This window comes from Xiphophorus hellerii, chromosome 21 (assembly GCF_003331165.1).
Source record: "Xiphophorus hellerii strain 12219 chromosome 21, Xiphophorus_hellerii-4.1, whole genome shotgun sequence".
Classification (NCBI taxonomy): domain Eukaryota; kingdom Metazoa; phylum Chordata; class Actinopteri; order Cyprinodontiformes; family Poeciliidae; genus Xiphophorus; species Xiphophorus hellerii.
In genome coordinates, this window is record NC_045692.1 from 17,309,838 (window position 1) to 17,337,603 (window position 27,766).

At 38.3% G+C, this 27,766-nt stretch overlaps 1 protein-coding gene across 4 annotated transcripts; it reads right to left on the reverse strand.

Annotated features, from left to right (window-relative positions):
* Positions 1-108: 108 nt before the first annotated feature.
* myom1b (myomesin 1b) lies at positions 109-27,212 on the reverse strand. Of its 4 annotated transcripts, XM_032551467.1 has the most exons (40): positions 27,080-27,212; positions 26,620-26,794; positions 24,972-25,106; positions 24,697-24,871; positions 22,646-22,803; positions 22,388-22,480; positions 20,965-21,053; positions 20,720-20,761; positions 20,356-20,517; positions 20,081-20,242; positions 18,705-18,846; positions 17,966-18,165; positions 17,675-17,728; positions 17,472-17,596; positions 17,209-17,392; positions 16,214-16,388; positions 16,002-16,123; positions 14,055-14,072; positions 11,945-12,141; positions 11,726-11,852; positions 10,726-10,910; positions 10,522-10,636; positions 10,275-10,431; positions 8,914-9,020; positions 8,788-8,832; positions 8,560-8,696; positions 8,319-8,463; positions 7,725-7,784; positions 7,498-7,565; positions 7,297-7,410; positions 6,528-6,615; positions 6,416-6,454; positions 6,216-6,321; positions 5,896-6,059; positions 5,746-5,782; positions 5,287-5,309; positions 4,996-5,051; positions 4,676-4,891; positions 1,283-1,424; positions 109-1,205 (listed from the first exon to the last, which is right to left on the reverse strand). In XM_032551467.1, exons 2-40 carry the CDS (start codon positions 26,763-26,765, stop codon positions 1,009-1,011), a joined length of 4,707 nt encoding a protein of 1,568 aa, XP_032407358.1. In that variant the 5' UTR covers positions 26,766-26,794; positions 27,080-27,212; the 3' UTR covers positions 109-1,008. The 4 variants fall into 4 exon arrangements, with proteins under 4 accessions (XP_032407358.1, XP_032407359.1, XP_032407362.1 ...); XM_032551468.1 differs by lacking the exon at positions 14,055-14,072; XM_032551471.1 differs by lacking the exons at positions 24,697-24,871; positions 24,972-25,106; positions 26,620-26,794 and having other exon boundaries at positions 27,080-27,210.
* Positions 27,213-27,766: the final 554 nt, after the last annotated feature.

A 27,766-nucleotide genomic window follows, 5' to 3' on the forward strand; every position in this document is an offset into this window, starting at 1 on the left:
TTAAATGAAAGAGATTTTAAACAGTGTTTTTTTAAAAAAAAAAAAAAAAAGACAAGTACCTCATGTTAACAGTGTCAATTGTAAGAAAAAAAAAGTTTCATAAATGTATTTCTTTCATGAAGCTTGGCTTTTAATCACACTTGAGAGTTTTTGGATTGATTACATTTATGAATATAAATGTTATTAACAGAAATACTCTCTTGTTATATTCAAATTTATTTACATGCTGTGATCAAAAACAGGATTACAAACAGGAACAAATAGAGCATGATGCATTCAAACCTGTTAAACCTTTACACGATATTTGTGAATTTATTTATGCTTTCTGATCCAAGAACAGAAGTCACACTCAGCCGCAGAACAGGAGACCTGCAGGTGGTGGATTTTCAAGGCTTTATTCCAAAATATATCAACTGCACAGACACGTTGCAAAATTAAAAAAAGGTTGATGTGGATGAAAAAGAAGCTTTGTGCAGGCCTTTTGTAGGAAGACGGAAACACAATGTCCTATTCACACGTTCTACGGAGGGAAGGGAAGTAGCTGTTTTCATTTCCCCAAAAAAGTCAAAGTAAACCTCGTGAACAATCCAGGTTTGTCTGTGTTGTTGTGTTAGCTGAAATTCCGAAGTATATCAACTCCAGATGTGTGATAACAACATTTTTTCCATTTAATTATTACAATTGTCACCGTTTTGTTGTAAGTGAATAAAAATTAAACAAAAACACTGTGAAACTAACTTGTTTCCTCAAGAAGTTAACCTAATTGTGCTGTTTCACCACAAGAATGTGTCATATGTGTTTTCTCTCTTCATCTGTTTTAGGCCTCTTTCCTATGTTTTCTGACAGATAAGATCTTGCCCATTGCAAAAAAAAAAAAAAGAGAAAAATTCAACATAAAGATGTGTGAATTCCAAAAATCCTGCTTGGTTAAAATTTTTGTCTTAAAAAGGAGATTATCATTAACATTTAACAATCAATTTCTATGTCAAAAAGTTCTTCTGTGGTGTTTTAGGCTGTTTTGGCTTCTGTCTCAGCAGAGGATGACTTCTCCAACAGAATTTCTTTAGCATCCACTGGTCGGTCTGACTTTGAAGATTTTGTCTCTGTTGGGGCATCATCCGTCATCTTTTCTGTTTCCAGCGCCCTGCTGCTGCTGCCCTCCTTTTTGTCTTCCATCCTTTTAGCAGGATCTCTAGCTACAGACCCTGCAAGAGGATATTTCTTAGCGAAACAAACCATCCTGTAGCGTACAGATGACTCTTGCTTGTATAAGTCTGCTCACCTTTTTGCTTTGGGTTTTTCATTCCTGTGACTGAGGTTTTCATTTTTTCTTCTGGAGTATTTGGGTTGAAAACCACATTTCCTTCAGCATCAGTCCAGTAGGAGGTCACGCCCAAGTCAGGCGTCCCCTCTGTGATCTCGAGCTGGACGAAGAACAAATGAGGTAAGACATCTTCATGTAATGAAGCTCTGCAGACAGAATGAATCATCATAAAGTCATTAAAAATTTATCATCAGACTTACCCATTCACTGAGGTCTGACCTGTCAGTGATGACCAAGATGCTAAATATATTAATGTGAATGCATCCTTTGCCAATAAATGGTGCTTTCGGAGCGCTTTATATTTCCTATAAGCAAATCTGCAGCAATTATGTTTTTATATTGTCTTGTCTTGAAATGCTTGCTGAAGTTTGTTGATGAGGAAATCGGTCTGACTTGGTCTTCGTCACACACTGATTTAATGTATTTTATTCCAGATTGTCCATATATACATGGTTTTTACATATGGCCCCGATGTTTTTGCTGCAGCCATTCAGATTACAAGTAAGAATCATTGTAGGAGAAGCTGAATTAAAAGGAATATAGAATATATTCAGAAGGACTTTGATCAAGTGTCCATTGCCTTATGTGTTGTCAACATAGACTTTCATGTTTGAGAGTAGAGCTCTGACGGGTTGAAAATATGGCTCCAATTTGCAACAAAATAGCAAAACAAATGAAAATATTGACATAAACTGCACTACCAGTTTATGTCTGGTAGTGCAGTTTGTCTAGTAAACAAACTAGACATTTGTTTACATTGGATAAAATAAGCGTATAACCTTGTTTTTCTCATTTTCTGACATTTAGACAGACAAAACTTTCTGTTTTAGGTCAGGATTAGGATCTCCATTTGATAGATCATAAAATAATAAGAGATTCCTTTAGTATTTGGTAGGACTGCCTTTGAAAGTACATGAGTTGCAACCTGGGTTTTCTCTCCACAAGAGAAAACAATAATACAATAATTTCCTGGAATTTTGGCCAATCCCTCCTCACAGATGTGAGTCACATTTGTAAGCTACCTATCTCACACACTTTCCAGCTCTGCCCACTCATGTTTTATGGGATTTGAGGGCGTGTGGCCACTTTGAAGCAGTGACTTTGTTGTCCTTAAGCCACATTAACAATCATTTGTAGTTCACTGTCCATTTGGAACCCATTTGTGCAGGCTTTTCACCTAATTGTTGCTGTTCAGAGAGGCTGCTTTTGTTTCTCCGTGCAATGTTCTATCCTCATTATACTGTTTGTTTGGGAAAATGCAGTCCCTGCTGCAGCAAAACACTCAAATGTAACTATGGTCTTTATGACCAAACACATTGTGTCATGAGAAAGCCGGAAGTGTCTCCAGAAATTTAAGTCGTTTTTCTTAGTGTATTTGCAAACTGTAATCTTCCATGTTTTGGTGTAACGATGTCTTCTTCTCTGAATGGCTTTTCAGCACATGTTGATACAGGACCTATTTTACTCTGAACAGCGATGATATTTTACCAGCATTAGCCAGCATGTTTTAAACATCTTTTTCTTCTTTCTTTTTGCATATTTAACTCTAAAACATATTTTTAATTAACTTAATTTTGTGAATCAGCATACTCTTACATAAAAACTATTTAAAAAGCATCTCAAAGATTCTCTCTCATTATTCTAAGATTTAACAAAAAGTAAAAAGGTTAAAGTTCATTCTGATAAAATGTCAGACAGTAGAAAAAAGCAGTCGTGTCATTTTTTTTTTATACAGTTTATGTAAATAGTTGATTTCAGCAGTGTGTATTAAGGTAAATGTGATCAGAAAAGTTGAGATAGGGGTTTTAAATAAACAGAAAGTTTTTACATTTTTAGAAACTTTCAAATATTGGTGCAGATTTAATGATCCTGTTCATCTTTATTCAAAAGTAAAAAAAATTCTGAACACTTTTGGTCCACTAAGCATGAATTAGTATGAAGGCATTATTATACTTTTATGGTGATAAAATTCCATGAATCATGAATTAAAGCTTCTGACAATAACATTGCTTACTTATATATATATATATATATATATATATATATATATATATATACTGTATATATACTGTATATATACTGTATATATATATTATTTTATTTATTTTATTTTTTTGTTTCTTTTTTTGCTTATCTCCTGGTTTTGCTTCATTTTCTCTGGTTCTCTTATAACAAATGAAGTTTTATTGCAGGGTTGAGGCGACAAGTCTCCATGCAGGTGGTAGATCTTCAGTTTCTCCAGCTCTACAGAAACTGTGCCTACAGCAACAAAGGAGTGAGCTGAAAGGAGAGCGTGAGGTGAGAAAGGTGAATGCTGTAATCAAAGTGAGGCGACTCATAAAGGAGAGGGAGGACGAAGTGGGGATACATGCCAATATTTATTAGTTTAATCAGGAAACAGGGCAACAGGAAGTGGAGCGATAATTACTGTCATCAGTAATAACAGTGACTGTGATGGGTTTGTCATGACAACAGTGAAAAACATCAAAAGTAATGTGCAGACAGTGGAACAAAGTGATGTCAGGGTGTCACATTTAAAGTGGCAGAAACATACAATCTAATGAAATTACTCATGTTTTAACACATTTGCTACTGATTTTATTTGCACCAAAAACACACCAATAATATTAACTTCATGTTCAACTGGGGCCTGAACTCTGGAACTCATATTTAAGCTGAATATTTCTTAATGAGAAGATCTGGGTTTTTTGCTTTTATTGTTTTATGTTACTGGGAAATGATCTCGAAATTATACTAATGTTAACTTTATCAGTTGTCTTATAATTTGTGAAGAGATTCAAGAAAAGAGAACATTCTATTTTTGTTATTTGATTGTTTTTAACTTGGTGAGTAGCACAGATTGCAAAAATCTGTAGCAAATGTAAAAACATTCATGTTTTAATAGACGTTCCATGTAAACTAACATTTTTGAGATCAAAGCATTTGATTCAAACAGTTTAGCAGTTATTTTTCTTTTGTTAAGTGAAGAAGTTTGATTTATTCTTCTAAAGCTAATACTTTATTCTGCATGCTACAACTTTACACAAACAGAAATTGCAGCAGTAATATTTGGATTCGGAAGAAATGGCCATATTTATTCAAATTAGTTAGTGTTGGACGAAACGTGGAGATCAATTCTTAGCTTGACTTTTTTTTATTTTTCTCACAGAAACTGCTTTAAGTTTCAAGTTCAGATGCAGCACCTTTCAAGTTTCATTTAGACACTGAACGTCAAACACATCCTCTGGCTCTTTTATTTTTCCTTCCAGTGAACTCCATTTACAGGTATTTACGATAAGACTTGGACCACTTTTACTATTTCTTGCCTGACTCCGGGATGAACACACTTACAGTGAAGTCGCCGCTCTCTGTGCCGAACTTGTTCTTCACCAGAATGCTGTACTTGCCGGAGTCCGACGTGTTCACGCCGGTGATGGTGAAGCTGGCGAACTTGCCCGACTCGAACTTCAGGATGCAATGCTCATCGGAGGTGATCTCCCTGTCGTTCTTCAGCCAGGTGACCTCTGGCACGGGGTTGCCCGAAATGTTGCAGGTGAGATTGAGAGCCTGAGGTAGAGAAATGTACAAATATACCAAAAAAAGCACCTCTTTTAGTCCTGCATAGAAAAGATGGCGACAAGGCCACTGTAAAGTCAACACTGTTTCTTTACCTTGCCCTCCTGTATAGTCACCACGTCTGGTAGGCCTCCTGCCACTCGAGCACGATCTTAGCATAAGGAACAGTTTAATTTAATTTAAGATGCCTGTATTTTACCTCATAAAGTGTCTCATTTATTTCATTGTCTAAAAATGAGTGAAGTAAATGTGGCTTGTGCCATTATCTCACAATGAAGACATGTCTCCATGCAGGTGCTCATTTTACAAAAAGTTGTAAGAAAGATTTTATTCTCTTCAAGCAGTTAGGGCTTCGACTATGACTTTAATAAGAAGTTAATACTTACTTCTCTCTGCAATAGCTGCAGCTCTGAGGATACAAAGAAGAAAGCAACAAATTAAAACAAGAATCAAAGCCATAATTTGGATCAAACTCACTGAGGTTTTGTGTAAAGCTTTATATTTGCTCACCACACTATTTACTAAGAACACTGAGCATGTAGTATGTTAGAAATATTTAATGTGGCTGCTAAAATTAATATTAATAAGTGCTTTCTAACAAGAAAATGAGAGAAGACGGAGACATCCATCTGAGCTGAAGACAATGTGTTTCTTTTGTTGTTTTTTTTAGATTTTTAGCTGCTGGATCGGATATGGTCTGTTAAAGATGCAATAATAAAATGTTCCTAGTGGTATTTTTTTCTTTCTCCAAACTTACATGAATGGCTCCATACTCTATGGGTGTCAAAATGTGTACCTAATAACATGGCCACTTTGAAGTTACAGAAAGGTTAGCACAAACTTACTTGAGTCTCTGAAATTCTGCAAAAGCATCATCAAATGCTAAAAGAAAAAAAACAACACTTCATTAATCTGCTCTGTACACGTCTGCTAAGAGACATTCACAAATCAAAACTGAGTACAGCTCAGGTCTCGTCAAAGTCCTTGAGAATCACCTTGACCAGAGAGTTCCACTGTTCTCCTGAGACCGCCCTTTCCATCGTAAAACTCTATGGCATATTTCCCCATGTCTTTCTCTGTGGGCTCTGTGATCTGAAGCCACAGCTGTTCTCCAACCACCCCGCTCTTTATACGGTCAGAGAAGGAGATCGCCGAGTCCCTGTTAGAAAAACGAAAGGCAAAACGCGTGCAAACACAGACCGCTTTGAAAAATAGAAACAAGCAAGAAGATGCACACAAAGCTTTCTCTGTGTGTGTTAATTATATGTATCTGCTGGATAATAAAAAGAAGAGAAGCATGTTCCCTTAAACTGACTTGTAGTGCCATGTGACTTGGAGCAAGTCGTTGTAGATGCTGACAAATGTGTAGAGTCGAATTCCCTCATCTGTGCTTGTGATCTTCAGTGGAGTGGAGGAATTAGCTAAAAGAAGAGACGACAAAACGGTTATTTTTAACAGTTAGGCCTATGTTTTGAGAAATGATAATTAGGATGCAGAAAACATGTTTCTCCTCACCAATAAAGCTGAAAACTTCATTCATCAAGTCTTTGAAACCTGAAAAAGAGTAAAAAAGGTGATGCAAAGTGCATCACAAGCTGTTTTTACAGACTGACTCTGGAAATGTTACCTTGATCTGTCAGATTCAGTGTGGATGTGTCCTTTCCTCTCTCATCCTTTAGAACAACCTCATACACACCAGAATCCTTTCTGGAAATCTGACAAAACAGGAAAGTAAAATTAATGCAAGTGCATCTCTAATGGAATCCAGGACCTTGAATTTGTAACAATCGGAAAACATGCTAGTGGTTCATGTTTAATTTCAATTTTCAAAAGCACTAAAATCTCTTCAGGTATAACAGAAAATGGAGCATTTGGATAGTCTGCTGCTTCTACAGCTGAGTTATTATCAACCATAATAGTGAAGGATTAATTATTTGACATTTGAAAGATATAAGCTAAACTTAAAGACAGAGAACTCTATATAACATGTCATTTGTTTTAAATCATTATGGTATACTGCTAGAAATAAAACTAAGCATCAAATGAATTATTGTTTTGCTTTAAAAGTTGCCAAAGCATCATCTTGTTTGTTACATATGTCAACATATCTAAGATGCATTTCACACAGTTATTCAAATGAAAAAAAAAACAACATAAAATTATTTAAGATGTTCTCCTGTTTGACGCACAGTGGATCATCACTTATGTGTGGTTCAGTATTCGCAAAGCAGTCAATCGAGGAACTACATTTATTTTCCTTATTGAGGAAATAAGCTTGTGTGGCAGTGCTAAGACAGTGTCTACTGTACATATTAATTCATATAGAAGTATTTAAACTATTAAAATATGCAGTCATGAGCATTTTTAGATTTTTCTTGTAGTGAGTTTTTTCTCACCTGGGCAATTTCCAGTTTGAGAACTCCCTCTGTGAAGCCGAGTTGTTCATCGGCTTTGATCTGGTGTCCGTCTTTGTGCCACAGAGCCGAGGTATCCTTCTTTATGTTGCCAACCTGGGATGTAGCCAAGTATTTTTAGACTTGAAGTATTCAAAAAAGTGTGCGTGGAGGGGAATGTGCTTCTCTAAGTCTAAGACTCACCTTGCACTTGAGTATCACGCAGCAATCTGGCGTTACCTCCCAACTCAAGCCTTCAATAAAATGAGGACCTGAGACATGTAAACAAATGTCATTACTGACTGTCAGTTACAACAACAGAAGTTTTGATTTATTCTGAATCTAAGCCGATTTTCTGACTTCTTTGACAAAGAAAGTGGAGATCACTCAAATCGAAAAGTAGTTATTCTTGTTGCGTATGTTTACATTACCTTGCTTTCTGGACCATTCCTTTCTCTGGAACTCTGATTCTTTCTGCAGCTGCTTGAACACTTAAAGCGAAAAGAGTAAACAGTGGTCAGAGTCTTTGGCTCAAAATATAGAGGAATAGTTTTATTCCAATAACATAATCCAGTAAACATGTTGAGGGTTAGGGGTTGTAGGGGGAGGGGGCTTAATTAACATGAATAAGAAATGACAATATGAGTTTTGAATTACATTTTAACTGTTTTAGAGGCTAAACTCCCTTTGGCAAACCTCATCTATGTGTGAGGCTCTGTGTGTGTTCAGTTCCTCAATAATTTGACAGATCTTTTTCTGCCCTCTAGTGGTGAAACGCTCCCAAAGCATGCTCCACACTTACATTGACATTAATCTGTAAATGTAGAAGATGCTACATAAAAAAAGTATTTTACACCAGTTACAGACAAGTGTATTAGCAGCACTTTGTACAACCCTCTTTTTCAAGAGTTATTTTTCTCTATAACATTTCATGCAGTTGCTGCAAACAAAGAAAGGGGTCTTTCTGCTTGTAACTCAATCAAATGTAAGAAATGTTTTCCATTTGTTTGTTCAACTTAACGTACCATCACCTATCAGCACCAAGCTGGACTGATTTGTTGCTTTTCCGTCGTTCAGCTGGAAAGTGTAAGTCCCTTCATCTTGAGGAGTCAGAGACTCCATGAACATCTCAATAACACCGGTGTTCTTGTCAAAGTTCATTTTGTATTTCTGTAGAAAAATTTGTTTTTAAAAAGCAATGTTTTTTCCCCTCCCTATTACAAATGGTAACTTTTCATGAAAAAAAGAGTTGAACATCTCACTGACATCTCCCTGGGAGAGAACGTTATCGTTGAAAACGTAATCCACTTTGCCGTTTGCTGACATTTGCGCCGCCTGCAGCCAGAAGCGCACTCTGCCCTTCTCCTGTAACTCGACTGCCAGATCGGACTTCAGTGGAATAACTGGTGTGAAGAGAAAATGCAGAGTCATCTCATAAGAAATGGACAGAAACAAAGAAAAAGTCCCATCTCAGAGAAATTTTGAAGCACTTACTCGGAAATTTGTGGTCGTGACTGACCTCCAGCAGCCTCTTTAGTTCTGAGGAACAACAAAAGATTATGATTGAAACTGGGACTTGACCTGTTCTTTTGTTGCTTTGTTAACAGAAGAAGTTTCCACCTTCTTCAGAGAGAGTGTAGCTGGATGAAGCACCATCAGTATGGGTGACAAGACATGAGTAAACACCAATGTCCTCCTCCCCAGGACTGTTGAAAACGGTTTTGGATCTGAACACAAAGTGAACACAAAGCTTGTGTTAGGATTTATGAAATCTGAAGTTGAATGTACAATGACAGCAACATGTGAACGTCATCGAAACAAACGAGGATAATACTGATGCAAACGGATATAAAATATTGAAAGCATTTTTTCTTTATCAACTCGTTGGCTAAAAGTGGCACACTCTATATTTGGTGACACCCTGCTAAAGCCTTTAAAGAAATTAAACTTTTATGGTCACAACCACATCTGATGCTAAAAATAAATTAAAAACATGGAAAATGTAGTTTTTATTTTCTGTCCCTAAAGATAACAGACATAACAACACATTAGGTCCAGATAAACCAAACTCCTAAGTAACACACATCCTCAGGCGGCGAGAGTCCTCAACTCCCATAAAGTTTTATTTCCTGCTCTGTTATCAAGCTAGGTCTACATCATTTATTTGCTGTTAAATCTGATATCAGCACTTAGTTACACCAAAACAAATTATAGGAGAAGTTTATCAAATTAGCAACAAGGACTTAAAATATGGAAATTTCTCTCAGCTACTCGTCAACCTGGAAAGGACAAGATGAAATATCATCCTAGTATCGCAGAAATGTTAGGAAACATGAATGAACTTGACCATATCTACAGCCAGAGCAATAAATACAAAGTTGAACAAAGTTGAAGCGGGGACACACACTGGGACATCAACCACACACAGTGAGCAGGAAGGGAGGGAAAATCTCTCCATAGCTTTCCATTAGAGAGAACTGCAGCAACAAAAGAGGTCGCCAAGTCTCCATGACAACCACTGGACTAAATCCACAAGCCAACAAAGTGATGCCGTTTAAACAGTTTTTCTGTACTACCATCACAAATGTAAACATAAGGAACTTATAAAACTACTGAAATATTTGTTTTATTTCAGATAAGATAAAGACTGAGCTACTCAGCAACAAACACTCCAGTTGAGCAACGAATGTTCACTGTCAGTATGGTGGGAGATTTATAATGCTGCGGGCCTGTTTCTAATTTCAAATACCTGGCGACCTTGTTTGACTGCATGGTATTATGAACTCTTTGAAATATTAGGATGCTTCATATAAATAAAATGGTTCTCTCTGCCAGAAAACTGAAAATAGATACACAATGATCCAAATCATATGGCCGAAACAAAACCCCTTGAGTCACCAGACACAAGAGGTACCAATAAATAAGGAGGGTTCCATATCCTTTCTAGTCTGAATGTAATAAGACAGACTGAGTCATCTCACTTGTTTCCCTTGGTCTCTGTGGTCAGGCGACTGGAGTCTGTGATTTCTTCATAATCCTTGGACCACACAAATTTGGAGTCGGGCGTCAAGTTAGAGCATTCAAAATTCAGGGAGATGACACCATCATCATCGACTTCCACGACTATCTCCTTAGTGCCTGAAAGCCAAATAGATGATGACCAGTACAGGACATTCACATTCCCAGCATACCCTCATGATATCTGCTCCTTTATCACCGTTTACCTACCAGGTTTGGTCAGAGCTAGGACTGGCTCTGTAGCATCTGAGGTTTTGCCCACACCGGCTTTATTCTGAGCACGCACTCTCAGCACATACGTTTGTCCTTCCTTAAGATCCTTAACCTGCAAAGTTTAGAGACAGTGGCCAGATTAGACAGCTTGTACAGACCTGTTTTAGGAGAAAATGCTCCAAAAGGACTACAAGTTATGACCTTGAGGTACGTTTTCTCTGCAGCCTTGGTGTTGACGCCCCTCCAGGCTTCCCCTGGTGCATCTCCTTCCTTGATGTCTACGTAGAAACCGTTGACCGGATCGCGGCCCTGGTACACGGGAGGTTTCCAAAGCAACACCAGGGAGTCGCTACGCACCTCTAAAACCTGCAGATCATGAGGAGGTCCTGTAGGAAAATATATACAAGTCTTAGAAAATTAGAAGCTTGGCTTCAGTTGTAAACTGATTTAGTCTAGAAAGGATTATTCATGATTTGTTGGTACAAGTAGCAAAAATAATTTGCAATCTTGTTTTTCTGGGCTGTATAATTCTACATTATATATGACAACAGATTTGTTGGTTAAATTAATCATATTGTGATAAAGTCTCTTCTCAGATGTTTACATTTGATGTCCTTAATTTTTATACATCTCTGACCTTTTTGAAAATTAGAATAAGTAGCAAACCATCCAAATACTGAGTAACATTACACATTTTTAATAACTGTTAAGTCAACCAATCATTGCCTTTATTTTGCAGCTACATACAGTGTCTTTCAGTAAATATAAACTTTTTGTCCATATTTCATGTTGAAATTTAACCTTTACAACTTTTCTACCACATTTTTACAGCAGTAGACATCTTTCAACCTTTAATTTTATACCACATTTTTTAATTTTTTAGACATAGTGAAAATGTGGAAAATCACACCATGTCCTTGATTATTATGTATGGTGGAGAATCCATAATGCTGTGGGTCGGCTTCTCTCCTAAATATTTTTTAAGAGTGAGTAACTGATCAATACCAGGATGTTTTCCACTGGGGAGAAATGTTTAAAGTAAAATATGACCAGTAGTCTGGATTCTACAAAACCAAAGCATAATCGCTACTGATTAATTGTAGGCATCAATCATCAATCTTAATTGATTCAAATGAATTGAATCAATTAAGATTGAGATAGGGTTTTCAGGATCTTGATAGTTCCAGCTTGAGCAACCAACCTGGTACAGCAATGGTCCACTCCTCGCACAGGAAGGTGTTACTGGGCATCGATGGGATCCCGACACCCGCCATGTTGGCAGCTCGCACCTGGAACTGATACTTTCTGTTTTCCCGCAGCTCCGACACCTGGCAGGCACAGACACAACCAGATAAACTACCTGCTGTTGTGCGCACAACTGCAAAACATCTGAACGTAGAAAGGGCTCCCCTGCGCTCACCCTGTAGGCCCTCTCGCTCACAGCCTTCACGTTGGCCTCGTGCCATTTCCCCGGCACGCCATCAACGACCTCACGGTAATCTACAAAATAGCCGGTGATGTCAGCTCCTCCAATGAAGGTCGGCTGCTTCCAAGAGAGCACCATGGCATCGCGCACACACTCCAGAACTGTGATGCCATAGGGTGGAGCAGGAGAAGCTGGGACAGAGAACTTCAAGTTAACACCATCGCCTCAACAGAGACTGTGCTCATGGGAAAGTGAAATAACAGGAAACTGACCACATCTGGTCTAATGCACTCATCGTCTTTATTAAATCAAACTGTTTCAATATTCCTTTACATATGTTACTAAGGAATTAAATACTGAACATGTTCACAACAAATATAGAATATTCAGTTAAATATCATATAATGTTTATGAGCACTACAGAAACACAACTAAGAGTGTAACTGTGAACTTGGTGTACTTTTTGGCTGGAATTGGGCTCATAGTGTCCCAAGAGTTGGATTTCTGAAGTGTTTCATTTCCAGAAAGGTCAAGTGTCCTGCTCTTGGTTGTCCATTTCTGGGGCCGACTCAGACTGAGAGACTCCAGACATGAAAAGTTTCTGCATGTTTGAAAGTTAAAGTGCTCAGGGGCAATCATCAGGAGAGAGGAAGCTGGTGCTGAGGTGACAGAAGACAGACGAACGAGTCGGGAAGTGACTTAGGGCTAAGTACTGATAACGAACTATGTTCTATGTTAACAAATAAGTTTTTAGTTAAAGAAGGGACTGGTGAAGACTTACCTTTAATACAGAAGAATGCAGGTGGAGTTTTCCATTTGTCATATTTATATTAATTTTAGTACAGAGTTTTATAAAAAAAATAAATAGATCTTGAACCTTTCTCACATAGTCACAAACTTTATATTAATGGGATTTTATGCGTCAGATCACTAGAAAGTAATGCATCTTTGTGAAGAAAGGGGTGGTTTTTATCTATTTGTGGCATTCAGCCTCCTTTACACAGTAACTGATATAAAATCCATTGAATTTTAAGAGGCATGCATGCGTTTGTAATCCTTCAGAAGTCATATGATAAAGAACTATAATTTAAATTAATCTGCACTGTCAGGGTCTCAAAGGTTTGTTAGAGACCATGTTTATATATAAGGTTGTGGAGAAGTTTAAAGTAGGGCACAACATCACATGTCACAGAGAGTTGTTCAATCCATCATTGGAAAAATGGAGCCATGCAGTCAATAGTTCCTAAACAGGTTACCAGCGACACCTCAAAATTGTTTAAAACTTTTGAGAATTAAGGTCTATAGATGCACTTCATCTAATTCGGCTGAGCTTGAGCTTTTCTCAAAGAAGAAAAAATAAGTTCAGTCTTCAGATGTATGCAAGGCTGGTAGAGACATTCCACAAAGACTTGCAACTGTAATTGCAGCAAAACGTGGTTCTACAATGTACTGACTCAAAAGGCCTAATGACACACTTTTAAAATGTTTATTTGTTAAAAATCTGAAAGCTGTGTAACAGGTTTCTTCCTCTTTATTATCATGCACTTTCTTCCATTGGTCTGTCTCATAAAATCCCAATAATAGACTGAAGTTTGTGGTGGCAAAATTATGTGAAATAGCTCATGGGGCATGAACTTGTGTACTTTGCAAGGTGCAGTAAACTTGGGTGACAGAAAATAAATATATATATATAAATATATTATGCTTCTTTCTGTTAATTTATTGCAGCATCCACTAAAGGGTTTCAGGTTCTCTCCTGGTCTTTGCACTCTGCTATTTACCAGGACCCTCTACAGTGAACTTACGTGCACCACCGGGTTTTTTGTCCACCACAGCAGTTTGATCCTGAATCTGAATGACTGTCTCAAAGTGTACAGCTGAAATTTTATCAGTAAGAAATTCAGAAACTGAGCCTGACTCTGAGAGGGGGTTCTGGTCTACAGACCATGAACCAGCAACCCTGACCCCCCTTCAGCCTGAGGTTTATTGTGCCTTTCAACAGTGAAAGGGGAAGGCTGGACAGTTTCATGCTTGTCCGTCCAGCGTGGTTCGTGCTCGGTTAGTGGGCACGCGTTACCCCCCGGCCCCATCTTCGAAAACACACCATGTGGAATGCCGCCCCCTATGGGTGTTAGCAAAGAAAAGCAAAAACAATGACTTAAACCAGGCAACCACAATATGTTGCAACTAAATCACAAAACAATAATGGAGCACAACAACAGAAAAAAAACATGAACACATAAACACAATATTCAGCACATCAGCCTGTAAAATACAAAGCAATGTCTTCATCTGACTGGGAGGGAAAATGAAGACAAGATGACCAACAGGTGACATCCATGTGAGAAGGATTTAGGAATATGAGAACATGCACCAACAACTTATGATGTTCAAAAACAATGCCAACCGTTCCACAAGGCACTCATTGTTCTGCTATGGTCGTATTTTTATGAATAACATTTTTTCCTACATGACTTTATATTAATGGGAAGATATTTTTAGTTATTTGTTCTTGTTTGGGTGTCTTCTAGGATTTTTTTTTTCTTTTATTAAAATTAATAATCAATTTTAACACATGTTGGACAAATAGGAAGCAAAACACATTTACCAAACATCTGCCTGCAAGATAAATACATTGGCATTGCTTCTGAGTGTGTTTCATAAGTACAAAAAGACTCTCAGCTTTAAATCAGCCAGTGAATGACAGACATCTAAAGGCTTTGTTAGTTAGGACGCTGGAGAAAGATTTTGTTAGTAACAGAGAGGTGCTTATTGATGATTAGAATACTTTTGCACATGCTGCGCTGCCATTAGAATGTATTTGTCCCCTAATAGACTTCCTCTCATTTTGCTTTTTTGTCACACTTTAATGTTATTACACTAGACACACACCTAGGCCTGATAACTGCCATATCTGTAGAATTAAAAAATCCTGCACATAGAACTCATCTGAGACCATGTAGTAGGCTAAAAGATTTCAGAAGAGACGAGATGAGCAACAAATTCAATGACCTAAATCAGTCTGGATGTTACAAAGCCTGGAAATCAGTTGTGGCCTTCAGCTTGAATACACTTGGGTTGTGCAGAAAAAACAATGACCCATTACCCAGGAAGTCTACATCTGAAAGTTTCTAAACAAACCAAATTAAAGTTTTGAAATGGCTTACTCGAAGTCCAGACTTAAATTATGAGCCTTTTGTATTTATTGTTTTTTTCCAATATTAACATTTGTTGGATGATCTCAAACATTTAAGTGTGACAAAATAAAGAAAACAGAAGAAATTTCTTAAAACTTTGCATTGACAAATATAGCATGTTAAAACAATCAGAACAATTCTTTGCTAAGTTAGCTTCAAAAGCAAATTCTAGAACAAGAAAACATGGAGTAGTCTAAAAGATCTGTCAGGGTGTGGAGGGTCCATCTTTTGGTACCTTCAGCACCATGCGTAGACCAACACAATCTCGACCCAGGAAAGGTGAGTGTGGGTGAGGGGGATTGTGGGAAACGGTGTACCACATTGATCCGGTTTGTAACGACCGCTGAATTGGATCAAGTTGATCCAAAATAGAGGAAGTATACAACTCCTGACCCCAACCTGCTTCAGGCAAAGCAGGAAGTGAGGAGTCTGTAGGGTGGATGCAGCTGAACAGGGTGGTGTAGAACAAAATTTTGGAGTGACAGAGTGGGAGAGTGTGGGAGTGCAGATGAAGATCTGAAAACACTTTTGACAAAATAACAGTTTCACTATTATTGTTGTTCTTCCATCACTTTTCCCCAGCAAACTAAATACGTTTCTGAATTTGGGATCAATAACTAAAGAGATGTCAAAAGTCACACTATTGAGTGCATTCAGGAGACATTTTGTAAACAAGTGATCTATTTTCACCCAGTTAGTTAACTCTTAATTTATTTACTGGTATTCCATATTAAATACTTAAAATATATAGTTCAAATGACAATTTTACACAAAGGGTTGAATAATCTAATATTTCCAGTATTTCTGACTATTAACATAACAGTTTATCCCGTGACTGATGTTTTTTCACTTACCAATCGCAGCTTTTACTTCCACTGGTTCTGATATTGGGGAGAACTGGCTGAGCCCTGCGGCATTCACAGCCCTCACCCTGAACACGTACTGCTCTCCAGTAATCAACCCATGGCAGATGAACCTGCAAGACAGTGAATTGAATTTATGATCCATAACAGATGCTGATTTGTATCTGATTAATATCAGAAGAGTATAAAAGAAGTAGTTTTACCTTGTTGCCCTAACAGGCTTGTTGTTGCATGGCTCCCACACATCGCTCCCAACAATACTACACTCAATGTAGTACCCCACCAAATCTTTGACATCCTTAGACGCCTCCCAGCTCACCACGACGGATGTGTCCGTGTTTCTGGTGGGGACGACTTTCCCCGGAGCCGATGGGATATCTGCGGATGAGATCGTTTCATATCTTTAGGCTACTATATTTATTTACATAATGATGTTCATTACTCTTAAACACCAATAAGTTAGAAGTACTATTAATGGTTTCAAGATGAGCAGAACTGATTAAGGATTTAGAGTTAATATAAGAGTTGACAGGCAGTGTGTTTAAGGTGTTTTTTTGGCTCCATAATGTCAAAGTTAGACTTGGTTATTTATAAATATATTTAGATTTTTAGAGGGAAAGATGAATTTTTATACATAAAAAACATCTGGGTTATGTCTTTATCCAGAATATTGGGTTTATGCTGTTCTGCTGGTAGTTTTAGAGAAACATTGGGTGAAATATGTGACCTACTTTGGCAAATCAAATAATACACATGATTACTGTAATGATAATAAAGGCTTTCCATTGGATAATAAAAAGGGTGTAAATATTTTCCAAGTAAGAAAAACAAAAACAGAGATTTGTTATTATTATTATTTCATTGTATCCACATCTCCACTATTAATGCATGCATAATTTGCATTCAGAAACAAGTTTATTGGTTGAATTGAAATTTAAATCTGCTAAAGGTATGAGAATTTTTAAGTCAACTGTATGTTGATCAAAACCTACAGTTTTAATCTACCTAGATCTAGTTGAACCAGATCGAGGATAGCAAAGTGTCCCAAATTATTTTGTTTATAACTGAACTTTTAGTCAGGAAAGTGTTTGACTCCGGGAGAAAGATGCCACAAAGACATTGTTAAACAAATTAAAGGCATCTGTGATACTATGTGCCAGAAAAAATATATGTCCTGCAAGTTACTGTGTCTTCTGACCAAGCTTGTCGCCCACAGTGATGGCTTCAGTTGGCTCAGACGGTTCGCCGACACCAGCAGAGTTGCAGCAGCGGACACGGAACAGGTAGGACTTTCCCTCAGCGAGATCAAACAGAGCGAAGCGAGGAGACTTGACTGGGATCTCTGTGTTCACCCTCTGCCAGGTATCTGTGCCCGAGACACACTGACAAACAAAACCGATAGCGACAAACAGATTTTAAAATGTAAAAATTGCAACAAAAAATACGTTTGCCAATATTCACCTTCTCCACATAGTACATGACCCCTTCAAGGCCCTTCTCTCCAGGAGGCTTCCAGCTCAGGACCACATAGTTTTTGGTTGCCTCAGTCACTTGCAACTCACGAGGTCTGCCAGGAACAATGCCCTCTAGACATAAAAGGATGAGTTGGATGGGCCCCAATCCTCAGGTAAGCAACATGACATCCAGTACTATGACTTTCTTACCTGCAGGCTCCTCCTCTGTGACAATGATTTGGCCGGTCCAGGGTGCAGAAGTGCCTGACAGAAATGTCATTGATTATATTTTGATGTTTACCATTTCCTGATTTTTATTCATCTTCCATTTTCAATATTTTCTACTTGCTTACCTTCAAACTGAGAAGGGCTTAGCTGTAGTTTTCCTTTTTCTCAGCATGTTTTACTTTTATAAGGTCATGAATCTCAATGAATTTAGCTCTTTTACCAAAGTTTTTTTTACCACTGACATAGTAAAGCTGGATCCCCTGGGTATAGTACCTCTCATGCGGGCTCGATCGGCTGGATCCATTGCTGCCACCGGTTCAGAGACCCGAGACGGGTGGCTGATCCCGGTCTTGTTGACAGCTCGGACTCGGAAGATATAGGATCGACCCTCCACCAAACCAGTGACGGGGAAACGGGCAAACTTGACCGGAGTGTCATTGCACTGAACCCAGTGAGTTGTTCCAACCTCACATCTGTTCATAACAACACAACCGCAGAATATTAAACTGAATTGACAATATAGTTTTACTTGCAGCTTTACTTTTGATAACCATAAAATGACAAGAATTGTTTTATGTCATAGCCTTGAATAAAACATTTTGTGGTTAAGGTCTGTCATCTTACTGAGGTAACAATTTTTTTAATTTCCTCCTCTTTTAGAGGTTCTAACATGTTTGAGGCAAACATACTTTATCTGCTACTGCATTACACAGAAGTACAAATGCAACTTCTGTGATATTGTGTCTTAGTTGTTATTCTTTTTTGATTTTTTTTTTTACCAGTAACATGGGAAATCTGTGGCCTGTAATTTTGCACTGTTTTGCTTACGTTTCAATAATTACTCACTCAAGGTTAGTATGAACCACATCCTTTTTATTTTGAAACCTTTTCCTTTTGGTAGTATTTTTATTCTTAAAGAAAAATATTATCTATAGACTATCAGCAACGTGAGCATGTGACATAGTGCATTGTAAGATTAGCTAAGCTAACAAACCAGAGCAAAATTACAAACCTGTCAACAAAGTAGCCCAAGATGGCGTTTCCTCCCTCAACAGCTGGTTGCTTCCAGGTAACAATAATGTAATCCTTGTTGGCATCCAGACAGCGTACGTCCAGTGGGGCTCCAGGAGCACCTTCCACCTCTGCATCTGCATCTAAGCATACAATATCACCATGATAAGTATGTTTATAATGTATTTCTTCATGTTCCAGGCACTAGAATCGCCAAGCAAAGGGAATAATTAAGCTTTTGGGTATTAATGTATCATTTCATTTGACTATTCTACAAGTTATATTCGTGAATACTTGTTCAGTCAATGTGCTTTTTTGAAGCAAGTGGGAGTTATGGCTATCGCATTGACTTTTAGTGCTGCTTTCTAAGTGCTTAATTATCAACGATATTTTTCAGAAAGATTTTGTTTTTTATATCTGGCGTATCATGAAATAACTACTTTGGCCAATATTCCAGACCCCTGTTAACATGTCAAAGTCAGCATAAGTTAATTTCAAGGCTAAAGCTCATTCACGTTCATGACAGTAAACAACAGTTTGACATTATCTGTTACTGCAAATTCTGAAACAATGAGTATTTAGAGGGGTCAAATGTTCAGAGGGAACAGTTGCTCGTAAAAAGGGTTTAAAATATTCAACATTTGTATTATGAATTAGCAAAAATATACTTTGCATACTTTGTGAGGCAGATAACATCAAATATCCAAGTTAGCACATTGAGTAATTTGAGCAGCGTGTCCTTTCTTTCTGAAAGCCTTTATTAATCTCACAGCTCTTACAGCCAGACTCATTCCATTAATAAACCCTCTTAGAATATTATAACTGCAGCCAAGACCAGAGTGTTTTTGTCATGGAGATCATACCTTGCCTCTCCTTTTTCTGGGCAACCATGAGCTTGCCACAAGGGAGAAATAAGGGTCTATTTTCATAACCTCTTCATGCTCAGCATGACTGGTGTGCAGATGCTGAAACCATGTTTGACAGGATGTCTCTGAAGGCAACAAAGATAAGCTCAACTGACCTGTTTTTTCCATGGCATTCAAACACATGCCAGAGACTTGACGCTCAGCAGTGCCTCCATTAGAGATATCCTATTTAAAACCACTCAATGACATTCAGACACTGATAAATAAACAGCGTCATTATCAGGTGCCGGTGAGTGTGGTGTTGTGACTGTGACCTTGATCTCCTGAGACACAATCCATTGAGTTAAGCTTGGGTTGACGTGGATTACAACTATTTAAGTTATGTAAACAAATAACATGTGTTGGATTTGTTGCATTGTTTTGAACATATGTGGATCAAATTTAGCCAAAACACACAATTAAAACTTCACCTCTAACGTTTTCTGATAAAATATCCTTAAAAGAGGTTTACCTTTGACAAACGCATAGGCAGAGTAGGTCTCGTATCCAGACTTAGTGGCGACGCGCAAAGTGTACAGGCCCTCGTCCTCCTTGTTAAGGTGAGTGAGTGTCAACGTGGCTCGGTCTCCACTCCAGTGCATGTGGGTCCATTTAGATGGAGACAACAGCACATCTGAAAGACACAGCACGGAAGGTGGTAATTGCATTTATAGTAACGTAAACTGAAGATACCAGGTTGGACGAGGGTTTAAAAGTGAGCCAGTGTAGTAATCCGTCTCTACCCACCATCTCTGTACCACTGCACCTCCGGCTGGTAGCGGTGGAGAGCTGGGTAGATGATTACTGTGCAGCCCAAACTCATGGTCTCCCCCTCTCTTCCAAACGACACTCCAAACGTATCAACGATGTGAATCTGGAACGTGATGCCATACTCGGAAACTGGGCCGACTGGAGGCAAAGAAGACAACTAGTTATTGGAAACTATATGTTGTGCATGACATCTAGATATCTTTTCATGCTGCTTACTATATTTAATTTGACAGTAGAGTAAAAGGAATAAAGTAACAACGAGATTAGACTTGTTGGGAAGTGTCCTGTCTCCAACAATGGGACAGAAATTTTAAAACCGATGCAGGAAATAAACACTTACGTCTGGGCACTGGCAGTGTTTCATCAATTTCACCTTTGAACCCTATGGAAAAGAGCAGGAGCTGCTATAAATACTTACAGTACCAGCACACAGTGTTGTATGTCAGTCAGGATGAACTGTATGTACAGTATTTTAAGAAAATATTACAAGAGCATATATCTAGTTTTGACTTTTAAATATGCCTTTAAATAATTTTATATGTGATTATGGGGGTTGTGATAGTGCTGAGCTTCGGTGAAACCTACTTTTGACAACGACAGAGGCAAATGCAGACTGCTCTCCTTGCGAATTCATGGCAGAAACACGATACTGGGCAGTGTCATCAAAATCACATCTGCAAGATGAAACCATTAATCAGTGTGCATAATATGCACATAATATCAATGAGGGATTCACAGGTTTGGCGCCCTTTCTCTGTAACTCCAGCGGCAAGCCTCTTAACCATGTATACATAATACCAACGATGTGGGCCTCAAGCCATAAAGCACCCCAAAACTCTGAGCCAGGAATACGCTGGCAATAACTAGACACCACTGGTGATGTCATTTCCATCCAACGCAATGGGGCCGCTGTACTTGAAGGTACGTGTCGGGTGAAGTACCAGAAACTGAATCTGATGTTGGCACATACAAAATATGCAGGAAATTCAGCCCACCTTGTGAGTTTGGTTGTTTACGTAAGAAGCAAAATGTGACCTATGGATGGGTCCAGAGTTCCAACCAGGCTGTACCCAGAGGTATTTAATGAAAATGCATATAGACAGTTTAGAATAATGCTTTACATGATCTTTCCTTCTTTCCATGCTAACTAGTTAATTAGCTAGCAAGATTTAGAGAGGAAGTCATCTAGTCATCTAGTTAGATAAATAGTGTGTTCAGCTTGTACTCTAAAGATGGGATGTGTGCATTTTAAGTCACAAACACCAAAACAAGTTCCTCACAAACCATGAAATCACTTTCTAACATGGGCACTGTGTCAACAAAAAGTGGCGATAATTTCATATGCAGATTTTTTCTGAAATGCTTCAGTGTATTTCTCTAAACAAAATTTAAATTCTCACTCTATCTCAGTCCCATTTGCTACATGAATTTGGCTGAGTTCCTACAAACAAGTGTTTAACTCCAATAGACAGACATGTTATTGTTGTAATCTAGTTTGCATATGGGTCGTATGAACATAGTCTGATAGTGAACAACATTTCTTCATTATGAAATCTTCATAGTGAGGAGATGTACAAACATTCAATTGGGTAAATTAATATTTTATTTTAAAACAAATATTCACATATTAATACTAACTAACAATATTGTCCTCATGAACAACTGATGTATTATGCCTTTGTGTGATTTCAGGCATTTAAGTGAGGATAACTGAGGGTGCCCTAATTTATTCCTCCCCAGAAATTGCTTTTTCAAACTACATTTTACAGAAAACCCACTAAATATGTCATGGGATGTCCTAAAATTCTTGCTATGCCTGTTTACGTTATATCAACCATGTAGTAATGTTTTTATTTTGTTGATTCAAGAACATTCATTTTGTTAAGAGGTGGTTAGCATTGTTCTTCTTGTAAGTATTATCCTGTGGAAAGTAACTTACATCCCTGTAAGTCTGTATATAAAGAACTATATAATTGGTTTTAAGTTTGACAGGGGAAGCTACACTTACTTGTTAATCTCCAGCGAGTGCACATTGTATCTGCTCTCCAGTTTAAACTTGCCAGGATTGGCAAGTGGGTCAATTGCCACATTATTTTTGTACCTTAGATTAGGAGGTAGGAAACATGACAGAAGACAGATAAAAAGAGAAGACTTAAAAGAGCCAGGAAAGAGAATTTTGAGAATGTTCAGAAGGAATTAGAAAGAGGTCAGGAAATCCAGGAATGACTAGAGGTTATGTTCTAGGTGATTTATGTCTGTGGCCTACCAGATGACCCTGGGGTCAGGCCAGCCGCTGACAGTGCAGTGCAGTCGCACACACTGCTTCTCCCACACAGTGTGGGAGCGAGGTTTAATCACAAACTCCGGGGTGTGCATCAGGCTGTCTTCGTTCATCCTCTTGAAGTGTTCCTCGTGTTCATGGATCTAAACATAGCAGAGGAAAAACATTCAGGATAATTTCACCTTTCCCACCAGTGAACATCTAACCCTAACAAAACAAGGCTCCATAAATGCAGCAGGAATTCACATTGCATACCCAAACAGTGCAAATTCTGCACGTCTTTTAATTTCAGATGCACATGCAAGTCTTGAAGCAGCAGCATGTGTTTTAAGAGTGAGTGCAGTGCATGATTTTGAATATATTCTAATTTTAGCTGGATGTGTGTGGCTACATGCCATCCAGCACAAGACCACAGGGACTCTGCTTCCATGTACCTCAAGAAAAGCAATCTCCTTAAGAATTTGTCACCCACTAGTGAGCTTGCCTGGCAGAGTAGAGACAGATAAAGGCTCTAAGGGTGGTAACTCGTGTTTCTAATGCTTGTTAAATGGCCCAGCTACTACTTCACATAATCACTCAGATATATAAATAACTTTCTTGTGCAAAATGATGTAAGAAAATCTCCTTTACCAAATGCATTCAACATTATTTTGCTTTTACCGTCTCATTAATTATATTAAGAAGTTTAATGATTCTACAATCATTTACTGTTACAGGATGAGTTGAATCTTCATCAGCACAGACTAAACATCTGCATGAATTTAAATAGTACTTGCATTGATTCTGTAACAGTATGTACAGATATTATTGCTAGTGTGCATTCAGCTAAAACTGGATGCTTACCTACAGTATGTAAAAAGTGACTGTCATTATCTGACTTTCAGCCATACTAAATGTTTTGTGTTTCAGGTCAGTGAGGATTAACAATATGTTTTGTGTTTGGCAAATCCCAGAATAATAAAAAGATCGAACGTTTTATTAGTTTCTTTAAACTCCAAAGTTTAAATACATTTCCTTAGTATTTGGTGGAATTGGAATGGGATCAGTGCTTTGTTATTCCCTAGTCTAGGCATTAATATTGCTACTTGTAACTAATTTAGCACTATGCTTGCTTAGTGTTATTTTCCATTGGAGCTTTAACTTCTTGGTTGATGTCTTAAAATATTGCTTCAATACCTCCACATGATGTTCTTCACGCATGACTCTAAAGCAAGGTCTGTCCTTGAGTGGACATTCAAACTGTAATCCAGATTGTTATGTTTCTTTTTGAATAACGGAATGGGATCAGTGCTTTGTTATTCCCTCGTCTAGGCAATGTGAATGCCTAGACGAGGGAATAACAAAGCACTGATCCCACTCAAAAAGGAGTGTAAGATCACTCCTTTTTGATTGGTCTTACAGCCCATGTTGGTACTGGATTTGTTTCACTGTGGATAATGACGCTTTCTTACTAGCTTCAGCCTGCCTCTTTACAAAGTCTTCAGCATCTGTTCTTGAGTTGATACACAAAACACATTTATCTCCCTCCTAAACGGTATGATGGCTGGGCATTCCTATGGTACTTATACTTGTGTGAAAGTGTTTGAAGAGATTAACCTTGAGGCATCTGGAAATTCTGCTCAAGGATGAAACAGACTTTTGGAGGGCCACAGTTTGTGATATTTTGCCTATGACATCCACAAGTAGTGTGGACAGAGTCTCCCTGAGGTGCTGCCCTAAAATACACCTACATGTGTTTCTCCATTCAGCTCAGGTGTGGTGATTTAACTGATCAGAAGTTCACAAAGACATGAAATGATCACCCTGGAAAACCTCACATTGTTGAAATGCATAGTAATCATAGTGATCTTAGTGAAAGGAAACTTCTGAATTTGAAGATAGTAATAAAAACAACATCTATAAAGTATCACTCTATTATTCTGGCATTTAGATTATTCTCATTATTCTAACTGACCTAAAACAGGAAAAGCTTAGCCTGATTTTATTGACTATGGCAAAAATTGGTTATCTGAATACCAACATGACATGGCACTGACCCGTTTATTCAGAGAGATGCGTTCAGCCGACTCACGCATGGCCTCCTTCCTGGAAATCACCTCTGACCTCTCCATCTCCAGACCACTCGTAAACAAGTCCCTGCGGGCCATGTATGCAGCCGTGTCTCTCACTCTGGCCTCCTCTGTGTCTGACAATCCCGTAGCAAACTCTTGACTATTGGTGTCAGCGGAGCAGAACCAGAGGAGTAAGAATTAACATAACTGAAATAGCTCAAGATAGTGCGGAACTTTCTATGTGGTGAACGTTTTGTTACCTGCCCCTGAAGATGGGCACTACATAGCCGATGATTTGGTTCTCTTTGTCAAGAGCCAAGTAAGATGGCTTGGATCGCTTGGGTAAGGGGCTTAATCTGTTCTCCTCCAGTCCCGAGTGAGAAGACACCTTAAGTCTGAGACAAACACAATAGCATCAGTCTGGCACAAGCCAGACAGTGCAACATTTTATAAAACAATGTAAAGGTAAAGGTAAAGCGAGGAATTGATTAGCAGTAGGTTAACATGAAATGATGGAGAAAGTTTAGTCTTTATTGCAGCATATTTATACCTACCAAAAACAGTTTGATTGAATTAGCTCCAATCTACCATAATGAAAAATAAAATTAAGGCCTGACTAACTCACTAAAAACTTCCAAATCCTGAGATTGAAACAGCTAATCCGCTTGACATTGCAAGAAAATCAAGAGGAATGAATCCGGCCAAGAAGTATTGCCTTAGTTCACTTTTTAGCTTCTCTGTTTACAATGTTTCCATTCAAAACAATACATTTCTGTCCACTATAATCCTGGTTAAACTCTGCTCTGTTTAGTTTTATTGGGGACTGTGATTGTGTGGAAGTGGGGTTTGGTATTTGAAGTATGCGATAAAGCAATCTCCACAAAGTAGGGCAATCAGTTATGAGCAGCTCTCTTTTTCCATGTCTGTCTTGGTCAATACCCTTTAAATAACTTGTGCATTCATTTGACTTTCCAAGATAAAACTTGTAAAAAGATCCCAAAGGACAACTTTATTCACAAAAAATGTAGTCATTTGCCATTGTTTAAAGATATTGGTACAAATGGAGCTATCAAAAGTGCTGGGTAAAATAAGCATTGTGTTGGTAGGTAAATCGGGGCAATAATTGGTCAACTTCATAACCCTCCTCATTTTATCCTTAGTCACCACAGCACCATTTTTTCTTTGTGCCAATGAACCAATCTTCTAAAATTTTGGCTATGAAATGATGTTTAAAGACCCTGATCTTGTTCACACTCAGCAGGTTGGCTTGTCACTAAGCTGTAAGCTTTGATGCACTAGGGAAAGGAAACGCATAGCGTACTCCTCCCAAATGTTTGTGAGTCTGAATAAGCTCAAAATCATCTACAACATTTCTCTCATTATTTCAATTAATTCTTATGTAGTCTTTAATATTTTTGGGAACATATCGCACATTAACACAATGAAACACATACAAAAACTATTTTGTCTTTAGAAACACCTTCAGAAACACTGCCAAAACAATCAATACTAATGTGATCTGGTGGTGAAATTTTTGTTACTTTGGGATGAATGTGTTAAATGTTAGTCTCATTTTGTATGAAAACACTCGCTGCATCTCCGGAATAGCATGCAAAGGCCAGCATGCAGGACACCAACCAGTTTTGAGTTGATACTGACAGGAATAATCTTCAGTTTTGAATGAAGGCTCATCAAAGTGAAATTAGGAATAATTAAGAGGGATAAAAAGTGGTTACTTGGTGTAAAGGAAAGATGATCCCAAAGCTCTGACTGGGAAGAGTTCCAGTAGGGTTGATGGAGGTGAACCAGCTCAGCTGGGGTGGGGAAGGCAGAGGTGTTAGAAAGGTAGTAGGGTTTTCCTTGGATATTGTAGTTAACTACCCCAATCTTCTTCATCCTCCTTCTTACCCCCTGCTGCTGGAGGACAGGCTGGTTCCAGCAGAGTACCTGCTGCTGGACTGGTAGTGCCTCATTTTAGACTCTGCCTCCGTGCTACGGTAGCTACGGTCGTAGTGGCGATGGTGCTTCTGGTAGAAGGGTATTGATCCAGACATGATGCGGCCCAGAGATTCTTCTTGTCTTTCTGTTTGTCACGTTAGTTCAGTTAGACAGCAGGTTCATCATCTTTTATTCTCTGCTGTTGCACATAAATTTAGCTTTCATGATAACAAAAAAACATAACTGTAGCTTAAACACTTCTAGATGATTTGATTTAAAAAGAGAGGCTCAAGCATCAAGAAACTTGCAGCATCTGCTTCAAAGACATCCGTTTCAGACAGTCAGGCACTTCATTGACATGCTTAATCAGACATATGCACCAATTACAACCTGGCAAGCTGCATTCTCATCCCCACAGGAGTCCACTTACCCTGTACAAAATCCCTCAAACTCCAACCTTTTCAGAAAAATAAAAGATCCAAATCCACTCTTTACAGCTTGATAGCCCAGCAAACCCACAGGTAGGTGCTTACAGTGCTGCGGTCTACACAACCAAAATAATGTTGGCTCAGGCCAGAGTGTCCAAGCTGCAGTCGCGGCCTTTTAAGGAGAGGGTGGAGATAAATATAGCTGGGAGCCGAGTCGACTCTGATAGTGGAACACATTTATGGGTGCAGGTCTTCATGCCAGTAACTATGGTGTGAAGGTAAACACAAATCTGCTTTTAAAGTTAGTCCAATGACTGATTGAATATTCCCCAATGATTCTCTAAGCTGATGCACTTTTACATTTTCCTAATTTACCATCTGCACTGTGGCCAACTGTCTGTCAGAGTTAGTTAACCTTCAGCAGCTTTTGTCCTGCTTTTTACTCCAGCAGCCTCAGCTGTGACTGAGGCTAACTTTAGCTATGCTATTGTTACTCCTTCACATTCAACAAATACCAGTCACTATGTCACTCTCTTTTTCAGCCTCTCTCATTGCTAGAAGAGCATGAATGTCGCTTCTTGTCCCCAGCAGTCAGCAAAAAAAGACTAGATATCAAAGTGATCAATATTCATCAGTGTATTGTATTGGGATTTTGTGTCACAGATCATCACAAAGTTGCACATATTTGT